Source organism: Humulus lupulus, chromosome 4 (assembly GCF_963169125.1).
Source record: "Humulus lupulus chromosome 4, drHumLupu1.1, whole genome shotgun sequence".
Lineage (NCBI taxonomy): Eukaryota > Viridiplantae > Streptophyta > Magnoliopsida > Rosales > Cannabaceae > Humulus > Humulus lupulus.
In genome coordinates this window covers 129438043-129456002 of record NC_084796.1, presented here as the reverse complement: position 1 = coordinate 129456002, position 17960 = coordinate 129438043, and the positions used below count along the sequence as shown (strand labels likewise).

The 17960-nt window shown below is 48.3% G+C and overlaps 1 protein-coding gene across 1 annotated transcript; it reads right to left on the bottom strand.

The window, feature by feature from the left end:
- Nucleotides 1–706: 706 nt before the first annotated feature.
- On the bottom strand, nucleotides 707–16810 carry LOC133832543 (uncharacterized mitochondrial protein AtMg00810-like). Its single transcript, XM_062262871.1, has 3 exons — nucleotides 16565–16810; nucleotides 16353–16441; nucleotides 707–1592 (listed from the first exon to the last, which is right to left on the bottom strand). The coding sequence occupies exons 1-3, from the start codon at nucleotides 16808–16810 to the stop codon at nucleotides 707–709; spliced, it is 1221 nt and encodes a 406-aa protein (XP_062118855.1).
- Between the last annotated feature and the right edge of the window lie 1150 nt (nucleotides 16811–17960).

Genomic DNA, 17960 nt, shown 5'->3' with positions numbered 1-17960 from the left:
ATTTTGCTTGGGGCTTATAGTTGCCTAGATAGAAAACCCCAAGATTACCATGACCATTGGTTAGAGTTGTGATATATGTTTTATAGGATGTGGTTATGATATAGTCTTATGCTTTTTATTTATGATGTATGTTGTTAGTATATTTTCCTTGCGGGCATTAGGCTCACTCCTTTATTTTTTAGTGTGATGCAGGAAAGTGATTATGGAGGCAGAAGGATTTTTTGAAGCTTGGCTTGTGTGTGAAGGATGAATGGACTGAGTGGATTGCGCGTCGATCGAGGACGAAGATATTTATTTTTAGTCTCTTAAATTATGTTTTCTTAATGTAGTTCTGCAATTAGTATTTAAAATTATGTTTTTTTTTGTTTTGTAAACAATGGGATCCCATACTTTATCATATTTTATTTTATACTTTTATGTTATTGATACAGTATTATTTTAGAGTTTCAATAAAGTTATGATTATTTCTTATGTATTTTTTCTCCAAGAGTAGTAGCTATGTCTAGTACTTTTAATGGTCCAAGGTCTTAGAAATAGTTGGGTCATTACAATTAAGTCAAAGAAAAATATCAAGAACACAAAATTAAATGGTAAAAACCCCTAAATATTTCCTTAGAGAAATAAAGCGGACCGAATCAAGAGCTTTAGTAAAAATATTTGCTAGTTGTTTGCTTGTTTCAACATATTCTAAGATAAGGAATTTATTTTATACAAGCTCTCTAATAAAGTGATGACGAATGTCTATGTGCTTAGTGCGAGAGTGTTGAACATGATTTTTTGAAATATTTATAGAACTAGTGTTGTCACAGAAAATGGTTAAAGTTTTCAAATCAAACCCATGATCTTCCATCATTTGCTTCATCCATAACAATTGGGTACAACAGCTACCCGCATCAATGTATTCAGCCTCTGTAGTTGACAGAGAGACACAAATTTTCTTCTTACTGTGCCATGAAATGAGATTGTTTCCAAGAAAGAAACATCCACCACTAGTACTATTTCTATCATTTGCATTTCTTGCCCAATTAACATCACTAAAGCACACCAAATTAGTGTTAGTGTCTTTTGAAAACAAAATCCCAAAATCAATAGTGCTATTGACATAGCGAATAATTCTTTTCACGACAGAAATATGAGATTCCATGGGATTTCCCTGATAACGAGCACAAACACCAACACTATAACATATATCAGGATGACTAGCAGTAAGATAAAGTAAACTACCAATCATGCTTTGGTACAAAGTAGGATCTACCTTCTCTCCTTGTTCATCTTTGGATAATTTCAAAATTTTGCTCATAGGGGTATTAGTATGTTTGGTGTTTTCAAGCCCAAACTTCTTCACCAAGTTTTTTGCATACTTACTTTGTGAAACAAATGAGCCATAATCAGATTGTTTCACCTGAAGACCCAAAAAATAGGTGAGTTCACCTACCATGCTCATTTCAAATTCCTGTTGCATTTGTAGGACAAATACCTGCACTTCGGAGTTAGAAGTAGATCCAAACACAATATCATCAACATATATTTGAGCAAAAATAACATCAGATTTAATGTTTTTGATAAACAGTGTTTTATCTACATTTCCTCTTCTATAACCATGAGAGATTAAAACTCAGTTAGACGTTTGTTTACCGAGTTTTTCGGAAACGAATACAAACAGAATAATAAAAAGATAAGAACTGTAGAAGTGCTAAAATGTAACTAAACAAACAGTGTTTTTACGTGGTTCAGGCGTTAACAAGCCCTAGTCCACGATTCGATGTTATTATACTTGGAAAAGGTTACAGTAAGATGGCTGGTGTACAAGAACTTCACACACTCACAGTGTTTCTCTCGGGTTCTCTTGAAGAAGATGAAGCTAGAGAGATTTTAGTAGAGTTTTTGCTTTGTGATCTATTGGCCGTCCCTCTTCTTGTAAAATGAAGGGGTCTTTATAGCTAGGGTTTCAGATTAGGGTTTTTCTCTACGTACATGAGTCTTAATTACACCAGCCATAAATAGGGGATACAATTACTGTAGTAGCATGGCTACAAGACTCTATGTGGGTATATTTACGTGAAAGTATGGGGAACACACAATGTCAGCCGTCTTTTCCAAGTTGTCAGCGGAACAGTAGGCGAAAAGGTACCCTTAGGCGTGTTGGGATATGTGCGGCTTTGACCTGACGGGCGTGTCAGGCGGGATCCTATGTCAGGCGGATATCATTCCAAATATGCCTCCTCCAGGACTCGACCGTTTGGTTTTGTTCCGTGCGAGGCACGAAACTGTTTCCGCGGAGTCTACTCGAAGAGCTTCTCCTGGAAGGGGCTTCCCCGAAGGATACCCCTTCGGGATTCCGGGAGAGTTGACGAGTTTCCGTGTTGTGTTTGCTTGGAAGAGTAATCCGGACACTAAACGGGAGAGGCGAAGCCTTTCTGTCCATCCGCGAGCTCTGGTCACCTACCGTGAAAGACATCGATAATTCTGCTTCCCCGAGGACATCGATCTAAACGCTATCCGGAAATCTGGATAACATTTACCCCCCAAGGTCACGGAGCTTTGAGAGATCCGGGAGCTTGTACAGTCCTCCGGGTATTTCGGTCTCTTAGATTAGGCGAGGGGCCACCTTCTGTGTTCCCGGAAGGGTTCCATTTTCCCGCCTGAGTGTTAGTATGAAAAAGAAAGGGAATTTCTTCTGTTTGAACTCAAGTACTCAAGTGCGGCAAGGACCACGTGTCATTCTGGGAATGGTTCTGCGACCAAGACGTGTGCGTGAGGCGACTGGTTGAGTATGCGTGCGTCAGTCATCTGAGTAATGATTTGACGGTTTTTAATGGTACTCCGGGCCCGAGGTGGTGTAATGATGGGAAATAAATACTTTATTCCCATCCGAGGAGTCATAAATAGGATCGTCGCTTCATCTCCAGCCGTTGGATCTGATGCACACGGAATGGGAAGATCGGGACCGTCCATTTGAGGAATTCGAAACGACTTCTTCCCTGCTATAAAAACGAGGGAAAGGACCTTTCTTCCTCTTTACGCTTTCAAATTCTCTATCTTTCGGATTTTCAGATTTCCAAACCTTCGAACTCTCAGGCTTCCCAGCTTCCGTTCCTCCGAACTTACCACTTCTTTTGGTAAGGATCTGGAAACTTTTCTTTTGATTTGGCAGTGGGTTTATTCGCCGAAGTTCCTGGTTTGAATCGCCGTTCGTCTTTGCAGCTTTTACTTCTCACGATCGTGCTGTGCAGTGATCCAGTTACTCCTTCAACCTCCAACTACCCGAATATCAGTAAGTGTTTCTACTTTGCTCTTTCCTCCCAAACCTTAGGTTGTTGGTAGTTGTTAGAGTAAAGGTTTCTGCCATTATCGCTTATGTGCATGCGTGAATAGGGCTTTGGTAGGCATGTGATTGATGTGAGTCGATAAGTAGCCTTTTTTGCATGCTTTGACGATTTGCGTTTGGAAAGTCGTTCCTTGTTTTGTTGTTTTAGGGCATAAGCATGAACGCCTTTAGGGTGTCTTTCTCTGGAAGAACACTTCTTTTGTTGGGCTTAGGCTCGGAGTCTGAGTCTGGTTCCTTGCTGCCCTTCGGGTGGCATGGTGCCAATCCCTCGGTAAGCTCGGTGGGAGCCTCTCCAAGCAGTTTTCGGGGAGGGTCTACCCGACGCCTTTGATACCACTAGGGTATGACAAGGGTGCTGACTGCTTAGAGTGTTTTCTTCTTTCTTTCTTTTGTCCAGTGACGAACATCTCAAAGGAACAACTCCTTGCTGTGGGGGAGGCTGATTCTGCCCAGGAGAAGGGTTCCCCTGTCGCTGGTGCAAAGGGGAAAGGAAAGGCGAAAGTGGTCGCGGCTAGCCCACCGACTTCCAATAGTTCCATCTGGGAGATGGACCAAAAGCCGAACCTTTTAAGGAATTATGGCATGCTGGAGCTGTATTCCTCCCAGGCAGGCCTGAAGAACATCCCAGGTCTGATGTGGCACCGTCTGTCGGTGCTGGGCGAGTCGGCTAGCCAGAGTCACGAGGGCTTTGGTGCCTGGAGCTGGGCACACATAGTGTGTGGGGCGCACTTTCCCCTAAGGAGTTACTTTGCTAATTTCTGTGTGAAGGCGGGGATTGCCCCCTTCCAGCTGATTCCTCCCAGCTACAAGCTCCTAGCAGGGTGGTTCATCTTTTGCAAGTCCCGGAAACTAGAAGCTCCTACCCCGGAGGAGGTGCTGTACTTCTACGGGTTGAAGTCTCAGCCTATGAGGGGTCATTCAGACAAGGTGGGGTTTTATAGGCTGGAAAGGCACCCGGACGTGATGTGCCCCACTTGTCATACCGCGAGGGTTCCAGACCTCCGGGAATACTGGTTCCTGACGACTGGCTTTCCGCTGAAGAGGGTGCCAGCCTTATCTTTGGACTTCAAAATCCCTGGTAAGTGCTCCTTCCTCTCCTTTTCAACTTTGTTTCTTTGCGTTTGATTTGCCTTTTGGGAGGATCTATAATGCTTGTATTTGAATTTTGCAGAAGTTGTTCCGCGGACACCTCGCTGCGCGGAGATGATAAGGAGGTCCAAGTTCTACGAAGGGCTTTCTGAGGAAGAGTTGAAAGTGGAGGGACTTGTGACCTCCGAATCGTTGAGGGAGTATGGGCTACTCGCCTCTTTCCAAAACATCGAGCCAGTGAGTGGCAGGGGGCAAAGTCAGGTGTCGGCTGACATCCGGGAGCAGATTGCCCTGGAGCTGTCCAAGGTGATCACCCAAGCAGCCCGGGACGAAAATACTTTATCTCCTAGTTGGGCAGAGAGGTTCCCTGACCCCCAGCCGGAGGAAGAGGAGATCGAGGCCCGCCACGCCGCGGCTTACCCTAACGAAGGGGCTCCGGGGGCTAGCACCTCCGGGAGAGGTAAGACTAGTTTTCGATTGATCCACACCCCCAGCCTGTCTGAGGTTTCCCGGACCTCTCAGATGGGGTTCGATCCTCGCTTCCTTAGGCTAGATCCGCGTAGGATACCTTTTGACAGATATTGCGATAGGGTAGTTGAGCTTCTCGGGTGTCTGAGTGACGGTAGTCTGCCAGAAGGTGTCATCATGGTTGACCCTTCTTCCCTCAGCATGTCATTCCCGGACTTCAAGGAGTACGGGAGCTTCCTGGAGCAGGAAGCGGTGTTTTGTTTTGCTCGGGGAAGGCCATCCACGTTTCTCGTGCATGGTCGTCCCTTTCAAACTTTTCTTTTTCTTGTTTCTTGTTCCCTGCTGGCGGGCTTGCTTGTGCTTTTATCTTGTTGATTGTCTTGTCTTCCGCTTATCTTCTTTCTCATTGCTTGTTGGTTCGTTAACCTTGCTTTGTACGTTTCTTGCAGAGTATCCAGAAGCCAAGATGTTGGGGAGGGTTACTTTGCTCATTAAGAAGGCTGCCACTAGCCAAGACCCGTCCACGGGGAAAAAACGGAAGACCAAGGCTGGTAGGGGAGGTAAAACTGCCTCCCCCAAGAAGACAAGTGGCGAGGCGCAAGTGTCTCTGAGGGTAGAGAAGTCTCTTGCCGACGGGCCTTCCGAGACTATGATGGTCTCGAGTAGCAGCAGCGACGGGGAAGGGCTTGTGTTCCCCGTGAAGACAACTGGGGTGAGCAAGCGTCCCGGAGAAGATGCTGAGGGCGCTAAGAAGAAACGCCTTAGACACTCTTCTCCCGGTCGAAGGCAACAACAACAGCAACGACAGCAAGCACAACTACAACAACAGCAGCAACAAGAACAACAGAGACAATCACCAACGTCACAGCTGCAGCAACCACAACATCCAAACCAGCAGCAGCAACAAGGGCAATTACTTCCGCTGCCGCAGCAGCAAAAGCAACAGACCGGGGCTTTAATACCCCGTCTGCCTCCTCCTCCAGCCCAAAGGGAGTCCACCCTTTCGGGGTCTCCTTCTTCTCAGCCAACAAACCTTCCTCTTCCTGGCCTGAAATTCCACTTCCCTCGGAAGCCAACTAGTTTCCCCGCTGCCCTCCTGGAGGGTGTAAGACGGGCCGATAGTTTTTTGAAGAGGCGGTTAGAGGCGGAGAAGGCTGTTACTCAGGGAAGGGCAGATAACTTGTCTTCCGTGAAGAGGGCTGAGCTGGCCGAGGGGGTGAGATCCCTTCACCCGGCCGGAGCGGTTTTGGATGGCCCAGCCTTGGAGAAGAGGCTGGTGCCTAGGCTCGGACGTGCATTGGCGCCGTTCGGAGCTGAGATGATGGAGGACATGGCCCTGAGCTTGTGCGAGCTCAATTATGAGAAATGGGCCATCAGTAGCAGTAAGGATCCGCTGTTGCTGACACACGCTGTGAAGCAGCAACTGTCCGGGGTAAGCCGTCAGTTGTTGTGTTTTGGGATCATTTGTCTTTTGGTCCGGCTTAACTCACTCTGTTGTCTTTCCTTGCAGGCCTCTATGATCGCGGAACGCTCGTTCCGGGAGGTTGGTGCAGTTCTGGTTCAGCTGGAGGAGAGCCAGCTGGCTCGCCAGGCCTTGGAGGCGGAGAAGCAGAAACTGGCCCAACAGGCCTTGGGGGCCTCGGAGAAGATTGATCAGGCCCGGCACACGGCTGAAGAAGAGGCGGACAAGAAATATCTTGCCAAATATCAAGAGTACCGGGCCAAGGCAGAGAATGAGTTTAGACAGCGGTCGGATGGGATGAAGGCCGAAAACTCCAAGCTCCGGGAAGAGCTGTCCCAAGCCAGGGTGGAGAAGGACACCTTGGAAGCTCGCTTGCAGTCAAAAAATGATCTCCTCCTTAAGCAGCAAGAGGAATATTCCACTCTTTCGAGTAAGCTGCACGAGGAGGAGCAACTCCATAAGAGGAGCAGGGATCTCGTGTCTATGCTGCAGTTGGGGCTCGCCGAGAAGGATAAAGAGATCGGGGCCTTGCAATTCACTGCCAGGGGGCATGTGACCGAGAAGCAATCGGTGCTGAACCAAAATAGGGAGCAGCGCAAGGAGATTGATTCTCTTAAGGGGGAGCGGGATGCCTCCCATGCCGAAATGGAAAAATTGAGGGCTCAACTAATTGTCGCGGAGGCACAGCTGGCAACCTCCGAGGCGGAGCGCTTGAAGGAGAAGGAGGATGCTGAGGTGATACTGAACAGGACGATTAATATATCGCATGTGGTCCTCATGCATCAACTCTGGAAAGTGAACCCGGAGGTATTAGGCTATCTGGGAGATGATGCCGAAGCCATGAGGGAGAAGCTACTCGTGTGGGATCAAGGCCCAGAGGCGTACGTCCAAACTTTCAAAATTGACGAACGCGCTGTAGCCCCTGAGGTGGGAGATCCCGGAGAGGCGGGGACCTCTGAACCTTCCCGTGACAAAGTTCCGCCTTCCAATGAGCCGACTCCGCCAGCCTCAGTTGAAGCCGATGCCCCCGAAGCCGCGGTCGTGGAAGCTGCAGCTACCCCCAATGCTTGAAGGGGTTTTATCTTTAATTATTTTTCATTTTGAGTTTTTCATTTCGGACATATTTGCCATAATTATAGCATTCTCCTTTCTTTTCTGCCGAGTTCTTTATTTATCTTTGCGCTTAGGGTAGACTTTTACACGGTAGAATCTGTTGTAGGGGAGCATGAGGTTTTGGTTCCAACGGCCAAAACCTATGCACTTCCCACTTGAAGCTCTAACGGATGATGTCTTTTTCCACGTAGTTTCTAGGTTACGAAGGTTTCCTGGTTCCAACGGCCAGGCTCCTTTCACCGTATTTTAGCTTTCCTAAGGCAAATAGCCAATCCCGGGACTTGTAGTTATACTGTTCGCTGGGATTGCTACGGTGAGCCGTTCCATGGCTTGGAATGAGAGTTCTTTTGGTGAGCGTCGCTAGACTTAAGGTTAGATCTTTGCGAAGCAAAACTAACTGCTGTTGCGAGCCTCATGGAGGCTGACTTCAGGGACCTGGCATGGAGCCCTGCGAGGCAAGGCTCGTTGCTGTCGGGGAAATCGCCACGCCCACCAGGTGTGATCCCGGAGCAGGGGCTTTGCGAAGCAAGGCCTGCTGTGAGTGGGGGATCGACCATGTCTGCTCCTGGAGCTGAAACTTGCAATGGCCGAGGAGCTCGCCATGCATTATTTTGTGAGATCCGGAGCTGGACCCTGCGAAGCAAGGCTTACAACGGTCGTGGATCTTGCCATCTCTCGCCTTGCGGGACCCGGAGCTGGAGCTTGCGAAGCAGAGCTTTATAGCAATCACGGATCTTGCCATCTTTCGCCTTGCGGGACCCGGAGCTGGAGCTTGCGAAGCAGAGCTTTACAGCGATCACGGATCTTGCCATCTTTCGCCTTGCGGGACCCGGAGCTGTAGCTTGCGAAGCAAAGCTCTACAGCGATCGCGGATCTTGCCATCTTTCGCCTTGCGGGACCCGGAGCTGGAGCTTGCGAAGCAAAGCTCTACAGCGATCGCGGAGTATTCTGCAAAGGACTTGTCAGGGAGTTGGGGGTGTTTTGGCTTAGCTCTATGAACGTGCCTCAACCCCCAGTCCTGTCCATCGCTGGGCTACACAGGAGATAATTTTCATGATACATAATGGCAGGCATTTCCATGGCAATTTTCACATAAGCACATAATGCACATATGACACGTAATGCAAGCATGTTCATGGCAACAAATAAACCTAAGCTTAACAATTTAAACATTTCAAACAATTTAAAAATTTCAAACACAATGCTAGCACATAAGTGGTGTTCTGTGTACGTTTTGTTCAAGGGGCGTATGGCTATGCCTTAGCCATGTATACCCCCCCCAAGTGAGCGTGGGGTCCGGACGTCTCCGGACCGCGTGGTCACTTGTTAAAACGCAGCTTTGAACACAGGGATAAAAAGTGCAGTAAAAGCGGAGTGAATCTCTCCGTGTTTCATTAAATTAGCCTGCTAGGTGTGAGTTTTACAACAGGGAGGATTATTTCCACATTTTTCACTTTTGCTAATTTCACCAAGGACTTCCGACTAGATGGTCCGGGGCCTACTGGTAGTAACGGCGGAGGTGCTCCGCGTTCCAGGCGCGCGGGACTTTAGATCCGTCGAGTCTCTTTAAGTGATACGTCCCATGGCCCACTTTTTCTTGGACTTCGTAGGGGCCTTCCCAGTTGGGTCCGAGGACTCCCACTCCCGGATCCTGCGTAGCAGGAAATACTCTCCGTAGGACAAGATCCCCAACTTCGAATGTACGGCTCTTGACTCTCATGTTAAAGTGTCGGGCTATCTTGCCTTGGTACATTTTTAGTTGGACCTGCGACTGCTCGCGGAGCTCTTCGATCATATCCAATGACTCCTGGAGAAGGGCATGGTTCCGGGCAGGGTCGTAGGTATCTTGCCTGTGAGAGGGGATCATAGTTTCTACTGGGATGACGGCCTCGCAACCGAAGGTCATGGAATAAGGCGTGTGCCCCGTCGAAGTTCTCTCTGTTGTGCGATAGGCCCAAAGTACTCGCGGAAGTTCTTCCGGCCAATGAGCCTTGCAGGCTTGGAGTTTTTTCTTCAACGTGGTCTTTAATATTTTGTTTACAGCCTCCACTTGCCCATTAGCCTGGGGTCTGGCGACTGCGGAAAAGCTTTTGATAATTCCATGCGAAACACAGAAGTTCGTGAAGTGTTCACTGTCAAATTGCTTTCCGTTGTCAGACACAATTTTTCGTGGAAGCCCAAAACGACACACTATATTCCTTATGACAAAGTCCAGTGCTTTTTTAGATGTGACCGTGTTCATAGGTTCAGCTTCAGCCCATTTGGTGAAGTAGTCTACCGCGACTATGGCATACTTCACTCCACCCTTTCCAGTTGGGAGGGAACCTACTAGGTCAATGCCCCAAACGGTGAACGGCCAGGGGCTGGTCATTAGGGTAATTTCTGTAGGCGGCGCTCGCGGAACTTTGGCGTACCTCTGGCACTGCTCACATTTCCTGACATAATCCACACAATCCTTCTTCATGGTGGGCCAGAAGTATCCTTGTCGAAGGATCTTTTTGGAGAGGCTCAGCCCGGAGGTATGATCGCCACAGAAGCCTCCGTGAACCTCATGGATGATGGTGCTGACTTCGGTTCCGGCAACACACCTAAGGAAGGGTATGGAGAACCCCCTGCGGTAAAGCTTTCCATCCATAACCACGTATCGGGGAGCTTGATATTGGAGCTTCCTTGCGTCAGCTTTATCAGTGGGGAGCTCTCCGGTGGTGAGAAATCTGAGGATGGGTCCTATCCAGGAGTGGGAATGGTCGATGATGGCGTTTATCCTTCGTGTCTCAGTACTGGGGGCTTCTAAGTGCCCGATGGGGACTAAGCCATACTGTTCAATCTCCGGGTCCGTTGCAAGCTTGGCCAGCGTGTCCGCGAGTGAGTTCTGGTCCCGGGGGACCTGGCGGATTTGGTGGCCTTTGAAATGCTGCAGTAGGTCGCGAGAGAGGGACACGTAGGCAGCCATTCTTTCGCCTTTCGTCTGGTATTCCCCGGATATTTGGTTTACCACAAGTAGGGAGTCGCTGTATACTTCGATTTTTTGGGCTCCGACTTCTCTGGCCAGTCGTAATCCAGCTAACATAGCTTCGTGTTCTGCCTCGTTGTTGGATGCTGGGAACGCGAAACGGATGCGCTCTGGAGCTGATGCCCTTGGGGAGATATTAGGATGACCCCCGCTCCAGCTCCTTTTTCATTTGAGGCCCCGTCTACATAGACCTTCCATGTGGGAAGTTCCGGGACAGGATCTTCCGGGAGGTCATTCATTCCCGAGCATTCCACAATAAAGTCCGCGAGAGCTTGACCTTTTATGGAAACACGTGGTTGGTAGTGGACGTCGAACTGGCTCAGTTCCATGGCCCATTTAAGCAATCTGCCAGAAGACTCAGGCTTCTGCAAGACTTGTCGGAGAGGGTGGTTGGTGAGTACTTTGATGGTGTGCGCCTGGAAATATGGCCTCAGCTTCCGTGAAGCAATTAGCAAGTAGAGGGAGAGTTTCTCGATCATTGAATATCTGGACTCGGCGTCCAATAACCTCTTGCTTACGTAATACACAGGGAGCTGGATACGGCCATCTTCCCGGACGAGAGCGGCACTCACTGCGTGCTCAGTCACAGCTAAGTATAAGAACAACGCCTCTCCTTCGACAGGTTTGGACAGAATGGGAGCTCGGGTTAAATGTTCTTTGAGGTGTTGGAAGGCTGCTTCGCATTCGGGGGTCCACTCGAACTTCTTGTTTCCTCGCAACACATTGAAGAAGGGGATACACTTGTCAGTGGCCTTGGATACGAAGCGGCTGAGAGCAGCTATCCTTCCGGTAACGCTCTGGACATCCTTATGTTTCCGGGGGGAAGGCATATCTATGAACGCCTTTATTTTCTCAGGGTTGGCTTCCACTCCGCGGGAGCTGACAATGAAACCGAGGAACTTTCCAGACGAGACCCCGAAAGTACATTTCTTTGGATTCAGTTTCATCCCGTACTTTCGGATCACGGCGAAAGCTTCCTCAAGGTCGTCACTGTGGTCCCCGGAGGTCTTGGACTTTACCAACATGTCATCCACGTACACCTCCATGTTCCTCCCCAGTTGGTCCTTGAACATTCTGTTTACTAGACGCTGGTACGTCGCCCCAGCATTCTTCAAACCGAAAGGCATGACCACGTAACAGTAGACACCCTTGTCCGTGAGGAAGCTAGTGTGTTCCTGGTCCGCGACATGCATCTTGATCTGGTTGTATACGGAGTACGCATCCATGAAGGATAAGAGTTCGTACCCGGAAGTAGCGTCTACCATCTGATCGATTCGCGGAAGAGGGAAACAATCTTTCGGGCAGGCCTTGTTTAGGTCCGTGAAGTCAATGCACATTCTCCAGGACCCATCGGGTTTCGGGAGCAGAACTGGGTTGGCCAACCACACGGGATAGTGCGACTCCTGGAGAAATCCTATGGACATCAACTTGTCCACTTCAGCTTTGACGGCTTCGGCCCTCACTGGGTCTAACGGCCTCCTCTTTTGGCGAATTGGAGTTGCAGATGGGTCTATGTTGAGTGCGTGGCACGCAACATTAGGATTAATCCCCATCATATCAGCGTGGCACCATGCCAGGATATCCTGATTATCCTTCACGGTGGCCACGATCTTATCTCGAATGGCCGACGGCAGGTTTCTCCCCACCTGAATGACTTTGGTGGGTTCTCCCGGGTTGAGGATCACCTCTTCGACTTCCTCCATCGGCTCTATTGCTTTCTCGATTCCCACTCTTGGGTCGAGTTCGTCAAAGTATGCCTCCTGAGCACCCCCAGTTTCTGGTAATTCTTCCGCCAAAGGAATGGCAGCAAATGTCTCCTGGACCGTGCAGACGGATCGGACGTAGACGTTATAACAGCTCCGTGCACTTCGTTGGTCTCCTCGGAGGGTGCCAATACGCCCATCGTCGCATGGAAACTTCAAACATAAGTGGCATATCGAGGTTATGGCCCCACAATCGATTAGGACCGGTCGGCCTAAGATGGCATTATACGCCGTGGGACAGTCGACCACCACGAATGTGCTGTGCTTGAAGGCACAAGCGTCGCTTTCTCCTCTGAGGGTGACTGGAAGTTGAATTTTGCCTAATGGCATGAGTGCGTCCCCATTGAACCCTTGAAGCTGGATGGGGCATGGGGCCAAGTCTGTCTCGGTTAATCCGATCGCGTGGAAGGCCGCTTTGAAGAGGATATTCACGGAGCTTCCGTTATCGACCAAGATCCGTGAGACCTTCTTATTGGCAATCTGGGCTTCCACCACGAGGGGATCATTGTGGGGGAAGTGCACATGTCGAGCATCGTCCTCCGTGAAGGTTATGGGAAGATCCATCATTCGGGGACGTTGAGCAGGTGATTGAACCAAGGCGCACATCTCCTCGGTGTGTTCTAACTCCCTCAAGTACCTCTTCTGGGAGTTGCGGGTGCTTCCGGCAAGGTGCGGTCCTCCGGAAATGGTGGCTACGTGTCCGTCAACGGGTGGCGGAGCAAGGCCGGGCGGATATGGGTTGCCCGGTCCTGGAGCCATCAAGGCAATGGGCGCCGGAGCGGGTGGAGCAGGAAGCGCTGGGAACTAAGACCCGGGAGCTTAGGGGTGACCGGCTCCAGGAGCGCTAGCGGTCCCCCTCTGTCCCGGGGAATATGCAGCTCCGTGAACTACCCCCTGTCCGGGATAGATAATGGGTATCCTCACCCACTGACCGAGGTGTCCTGCTCTTGCCAGGGACTCGATCTCATCCTTTAGCTGAAGGCACTCATTCGTGGTGTGCCCCACGTCTCCGTGGAACTCACACCTCTTATTGGAGTCTCGCGGACGCCTTCCTCCGTGAGATACTTTCGGGGGCTTCCTGTAGTTGACCATATTACAGGTCGCCCGATAGACATTCTCTCGTGAGTCTATCAAACTGGTATATTCCGTGAACTTGGGCTCATAGTCGTTCCGGGGTTTCTTTGAATGGTCTCCCCGGTTGGAGTTTCTTCCGCTTCGTTTGCTCCGCGATTGGCTCAAATTTCGTTCTGGGACTTCCGCTTGCGGCTGCGGCATGCCAGGAGCGATACTACATCCGGTTTGTACAGCTCCGTACCCAGAGAAATGGGTTTGACTCGGGGTCTGGGCAGACGCAGAAGGCCCATACACACTTGGAGTGAATTGGGTTCCTGGAAGCATGAGGGCTGGTGCGGGAGCTTGCGAAGCAAAGCTCGGCGCAGTCACGGAAGGCGTTGGAGCCGGGGGAACTCCAAAGGCCTGCTGGTAGGCATCCTCAAGGTTGATGATTCCCTGAGCTTTTGACATGAATTCGGACAGCGTTTCTGCCCGTCTCCTTTGCATTTCTCCCCATAGCAGGGAGCCGACAGTAAGGCCCGATTGAAGGGCGATCAGCTTCATGTCATCGCTGACCTTGGTATTTGCAGCAGCTTCCATCATTCTCTGAATGAAGGCTTTGAGGTTCTCATTGGGCTGCTGCTTGATGTTGGTTAAGGAACCAACCTCCATGTCGTGGTCGCGGGCAGCAATGAACTGCCTCCTAAACGCGGACTGTAGCTCCTTCCAACTGTGGATTGATCCGAGAGATAATCTTTTCCACCAGTCCTCCGCTGACTTGGTAAGGGTGAGTGAGAAGCACATGCATTTGGCGTCCTCACTGACACGCGCCACTTGCATCATTTTGTTGTATTTAGCTAGGTGGGTACGCGGGTCTGTCCTCCCATCATATAATTCTATGTGAGGCATTTTGAAGTTATCCGGGAGGGACGTTTCCGCGATCCTCCGAATACATGGCTCCGGTTCTTCCTCCTCAGAGTCTGACAGGGCCCCACTTTGCTTCCAGACCAGCTTGGACAAGGCAGCTTGTCACTCGAGCCTCTTCGTGTCACTCTCCGGGAGGTCACGTCCCCGGAGCTTGTCATTAATATGATTTCGGAGGTCATCTCCGCGAGGCCGGGCCTTTTCTCCTTTGGCCTTTTCATACTTGGCCTCCAACCTTCTTCTTAGGTCCACCGTGGACCAGCTATCTTCGGAGTGCGAGTTCGCAGCCCGACCGTCCTGGTTGACGGAATCACTGGGGCGGTTGTTCCTTCCCCTAGGCCTGGGTGTCTTAGCACCGGGCCCTTTAGGCACGGAGTGCCCCCTTGGGGCTGAAGGACATCTGGGCTTAGGAGCGCCAGAGACCTTCTGCGCGCGGGGGGGGCAGTCGGCCTGGTGATTCACGCCTTTAGGAGGTGCAGGGGCGTCAGCGCGTACAGGCTCTCCAACTTTTTCTTTGCCCTTGTTAGGGGCGGCTTTGGATGGTCCAGCAGCGGCTGGATCCGGCATAGCGGCATCATCACCACCTAAAACAGAGGCGTCCTCGTCCGAGTCGCCTAGTTATCCGAACTTGCTTTGGAGGCACTCCATCATGCGCTGCATTTTTTCGGAGAGGCACTCCTGCTCAGCAAGCTTGGCTTTGGTGACCTCCAGTTCTTCGGCTACTTGGACCAATTCTGTGTCCTTCTCATAGTAGCAGCCGTCCTTGTAATAACCGTCTTGGACATACTCTTCTTCGTCTTCTAAGTATGTCGTATCTTCAGTACTGACCCGATCCTGGCGGGACGTCGGGCCTTCACCTTGGTAGTCCAAGGGTTCGTTTTGTACCGCATCTTCCATCACGGTATCGGGGTTGACCGTAGCATTTTTGTCAACAGCGGATTTTCTCGTAGTCACCATCTCTTTAGCACGAAGTGAATACAAAAAACGTACACAGAAAAAGAGCTGACTAATAACTTCCTACAGCTCTCAATGAAAGCACCAAAATGTTTACCGAGTTTTTCGGAAACGAATACAAACAGAATAATAAAAAGATAAGAACTGTAGAAGTGCTAAAATGTAACTAAACAAACAGTGTTTTTACGTGGTTCAGGCGTTAACAAGCCCTAGTCCACGAGTCGATGTTATTATACTTGGAAAAGGTTACAGTAAGATGGCTAGTGTACAAGAACTTCACACACTCACAGTGTTTCTCTCGGGTTCTCTTGAAGAAGATGAAGCTAGAGAGATTTTAGTAGAGTTTTTGCTATGTGATCTCTTGGCCGTCCCTCTTCTTGTAAAATGAAGGGGTCTTTATAGCTAGGGTTTCAGATTAGGGTTTTTCTCTACGTACATGAGTCTTAATTACACCAGCCATAAATAGGGGATACAATTACTGTAGTAGCATGGCTACAAGACTCTATGTGGGTATATTTACGTGAAAGTATGGGGAACACACAAAGTCAGCCGTCTTTTCCAAGTTGTCAGCGGAACAGTAGGCGAAAAGGTACCCTTAGGCGTGCTGGGATATGTGCGGCTTTGACCTGACGGGCGTGTCAGGCGGGATCCTGTGTCAGGCGGATATCATTCCAAATATGCCTCCTCCAGGACTCGACCGTTTGGTTTTGTTCCGTGCGAGGCACGGAACTGTTTCCGCGGAGACTACTTGAAGAGCTTCTCCTGGAAGGGGCTTCCCCGAAGGATACCCCTTCGGGAGTCCGAGAGAGTTGACGAGTTTCCGTGTTGTGTTTTCTTGGAAGAGTAATCCGGACACTAAACGGGAGAGGCGAAGCCTTTCTGTCCACCCGCGAGCTCTGGTCACCTACCGTGAAAGACATCGATAATTCTGCTTCCCCGAGGACATCGATCTAAACGCTATCTGGAAATCTGGATAACAACGTTCATACCAAGCACGAAGGACTTGTTTCAAACCATAAAACGCCTTGTCTAACCTATAAACATGATCAAGAAAATGTGGATCCTCAAATCCTTTGGGTTGCTCAACAAAAGATTCTTCTTTCAAAAAACCATTCAAAAAAAGTAGATTTAACATCCATATGGTACAATTTAAAACCAATAATACAAGCAATGGAAGGAAGTAACCTGATGGACTGAAGACTTGCTACTGGAGCAAAAAGTTCATCAAAATCAATACCCTCAACTTGAGTATAACCTTGGGCAACCAATCTTGCCTTGTTTTGAATGATGGTACCAAATTCATCACTTTTGTTTTTTAAAATCTACTTTGTTCCTATGACATTAGCACAAGTCCGTCTAGGATCAAGTGTCCATACTTTATTGTGAATGAATTAAACCAGCTCTGCTTGCATTGCCCGAATCCATGCTTCATCCATCAAGGCAACTTTCACATTTTCAGGCTCTAAAGAAGAGACAGAATACAAAAATTGAATCAAATTAGCATACCTTATTCTAGTAACCATGCTCTCATCCATGTTCCCAAGTATGAGATCGGTAGGATGATTCTTCATGACTCTGGAAGGTGGTTCTCTTTTAATTGGATCAGTGATTATGTTTGGTGGTTGCTTAGTTTCTTTCTCCATTGAAGATTCTGGAAAATCATCAGTTGTAGCTACAGAATCTTGAGGTGTAGCCTAAGACGAAGATTCTTTGATTGCTTCCAAATCGTCTGCCAGTACAGCAGACTTTTCTAGCAAACCTTCAATCTGTTCTTCTGTGGAAAACTCAGAGCAATCTTTTAGATCATCAAAAACAACATTAGCAGATTCCATCACAGTTTGAGTTCTCATATTATAAACACGATAAGCCCTACTGTTAATAGAAGTATGATCACGATCCCTCAAAATATAAAAAGCACTGCCAAAAACATGAAAATGTCTCACATTTGGTTTCTTACCTTTCTAGATCTCATAAGGAGTATTTTGAGTGCCTGGTCGCAAAAACACCTTGTTGATGGTGCAGCAGTGTTAATTTCTTCAGCCCATAGACGCTTGGTAAGTTTCTTGCTGTTTAACAATACCCTAGCCATTTCTGTCAGAGTTCGGTTCTTTCTTTCAATGACTCCATTTTGTTGAGGAGTTTTAGGAGCAGAAAATTCATGAGAAATACCTTGAGATTTACAAAACTCATCATAAATAGTATTTTCAAATTTTTATCCATGATCACTCCTAATCTGAACAATCTTTCCAATATTACAATCTTTTTCCACACACAATTTCAAACAAAGAGATTTAAAAGCATCAAAAGTATCAGATTTTTCTCTCAAAAAATCTACCCATGAAAACCGAGAGAAATCATCAACACACACAAAAATGTATCTCTTACTATTCAAACTTTCAACCTGAATTGGACCCATTAGATCCATATGAAGAAGTTCAAGAACTTTTGAAGTATTCACATCAGGAATACTTTTGTGAGAAATTTTCAGTTGCTTACCAAGTTGACATGGTTCGCATTTTCCCACAGATTCTTTACCCTGTTTGGGTAATCCTCGAACAATTTCGGCATTTGACAGTTTTTCAAAGTTTTTAAATGAATGTCTCCAATCTTTTCATGCCATAAATCAGTAGTGTTATCTATGGCAGAGTGACAAGTAGCATAGGTAGTGAGAGTGTAACAATTATCATTAGATCTAAAACCTTGCAAAATAATTTCATCTTGATCATTAACAACATAGCAACGATTACTATCAAAATTAACAATGTAATTCTGATCACAAATTTGACTAACGCT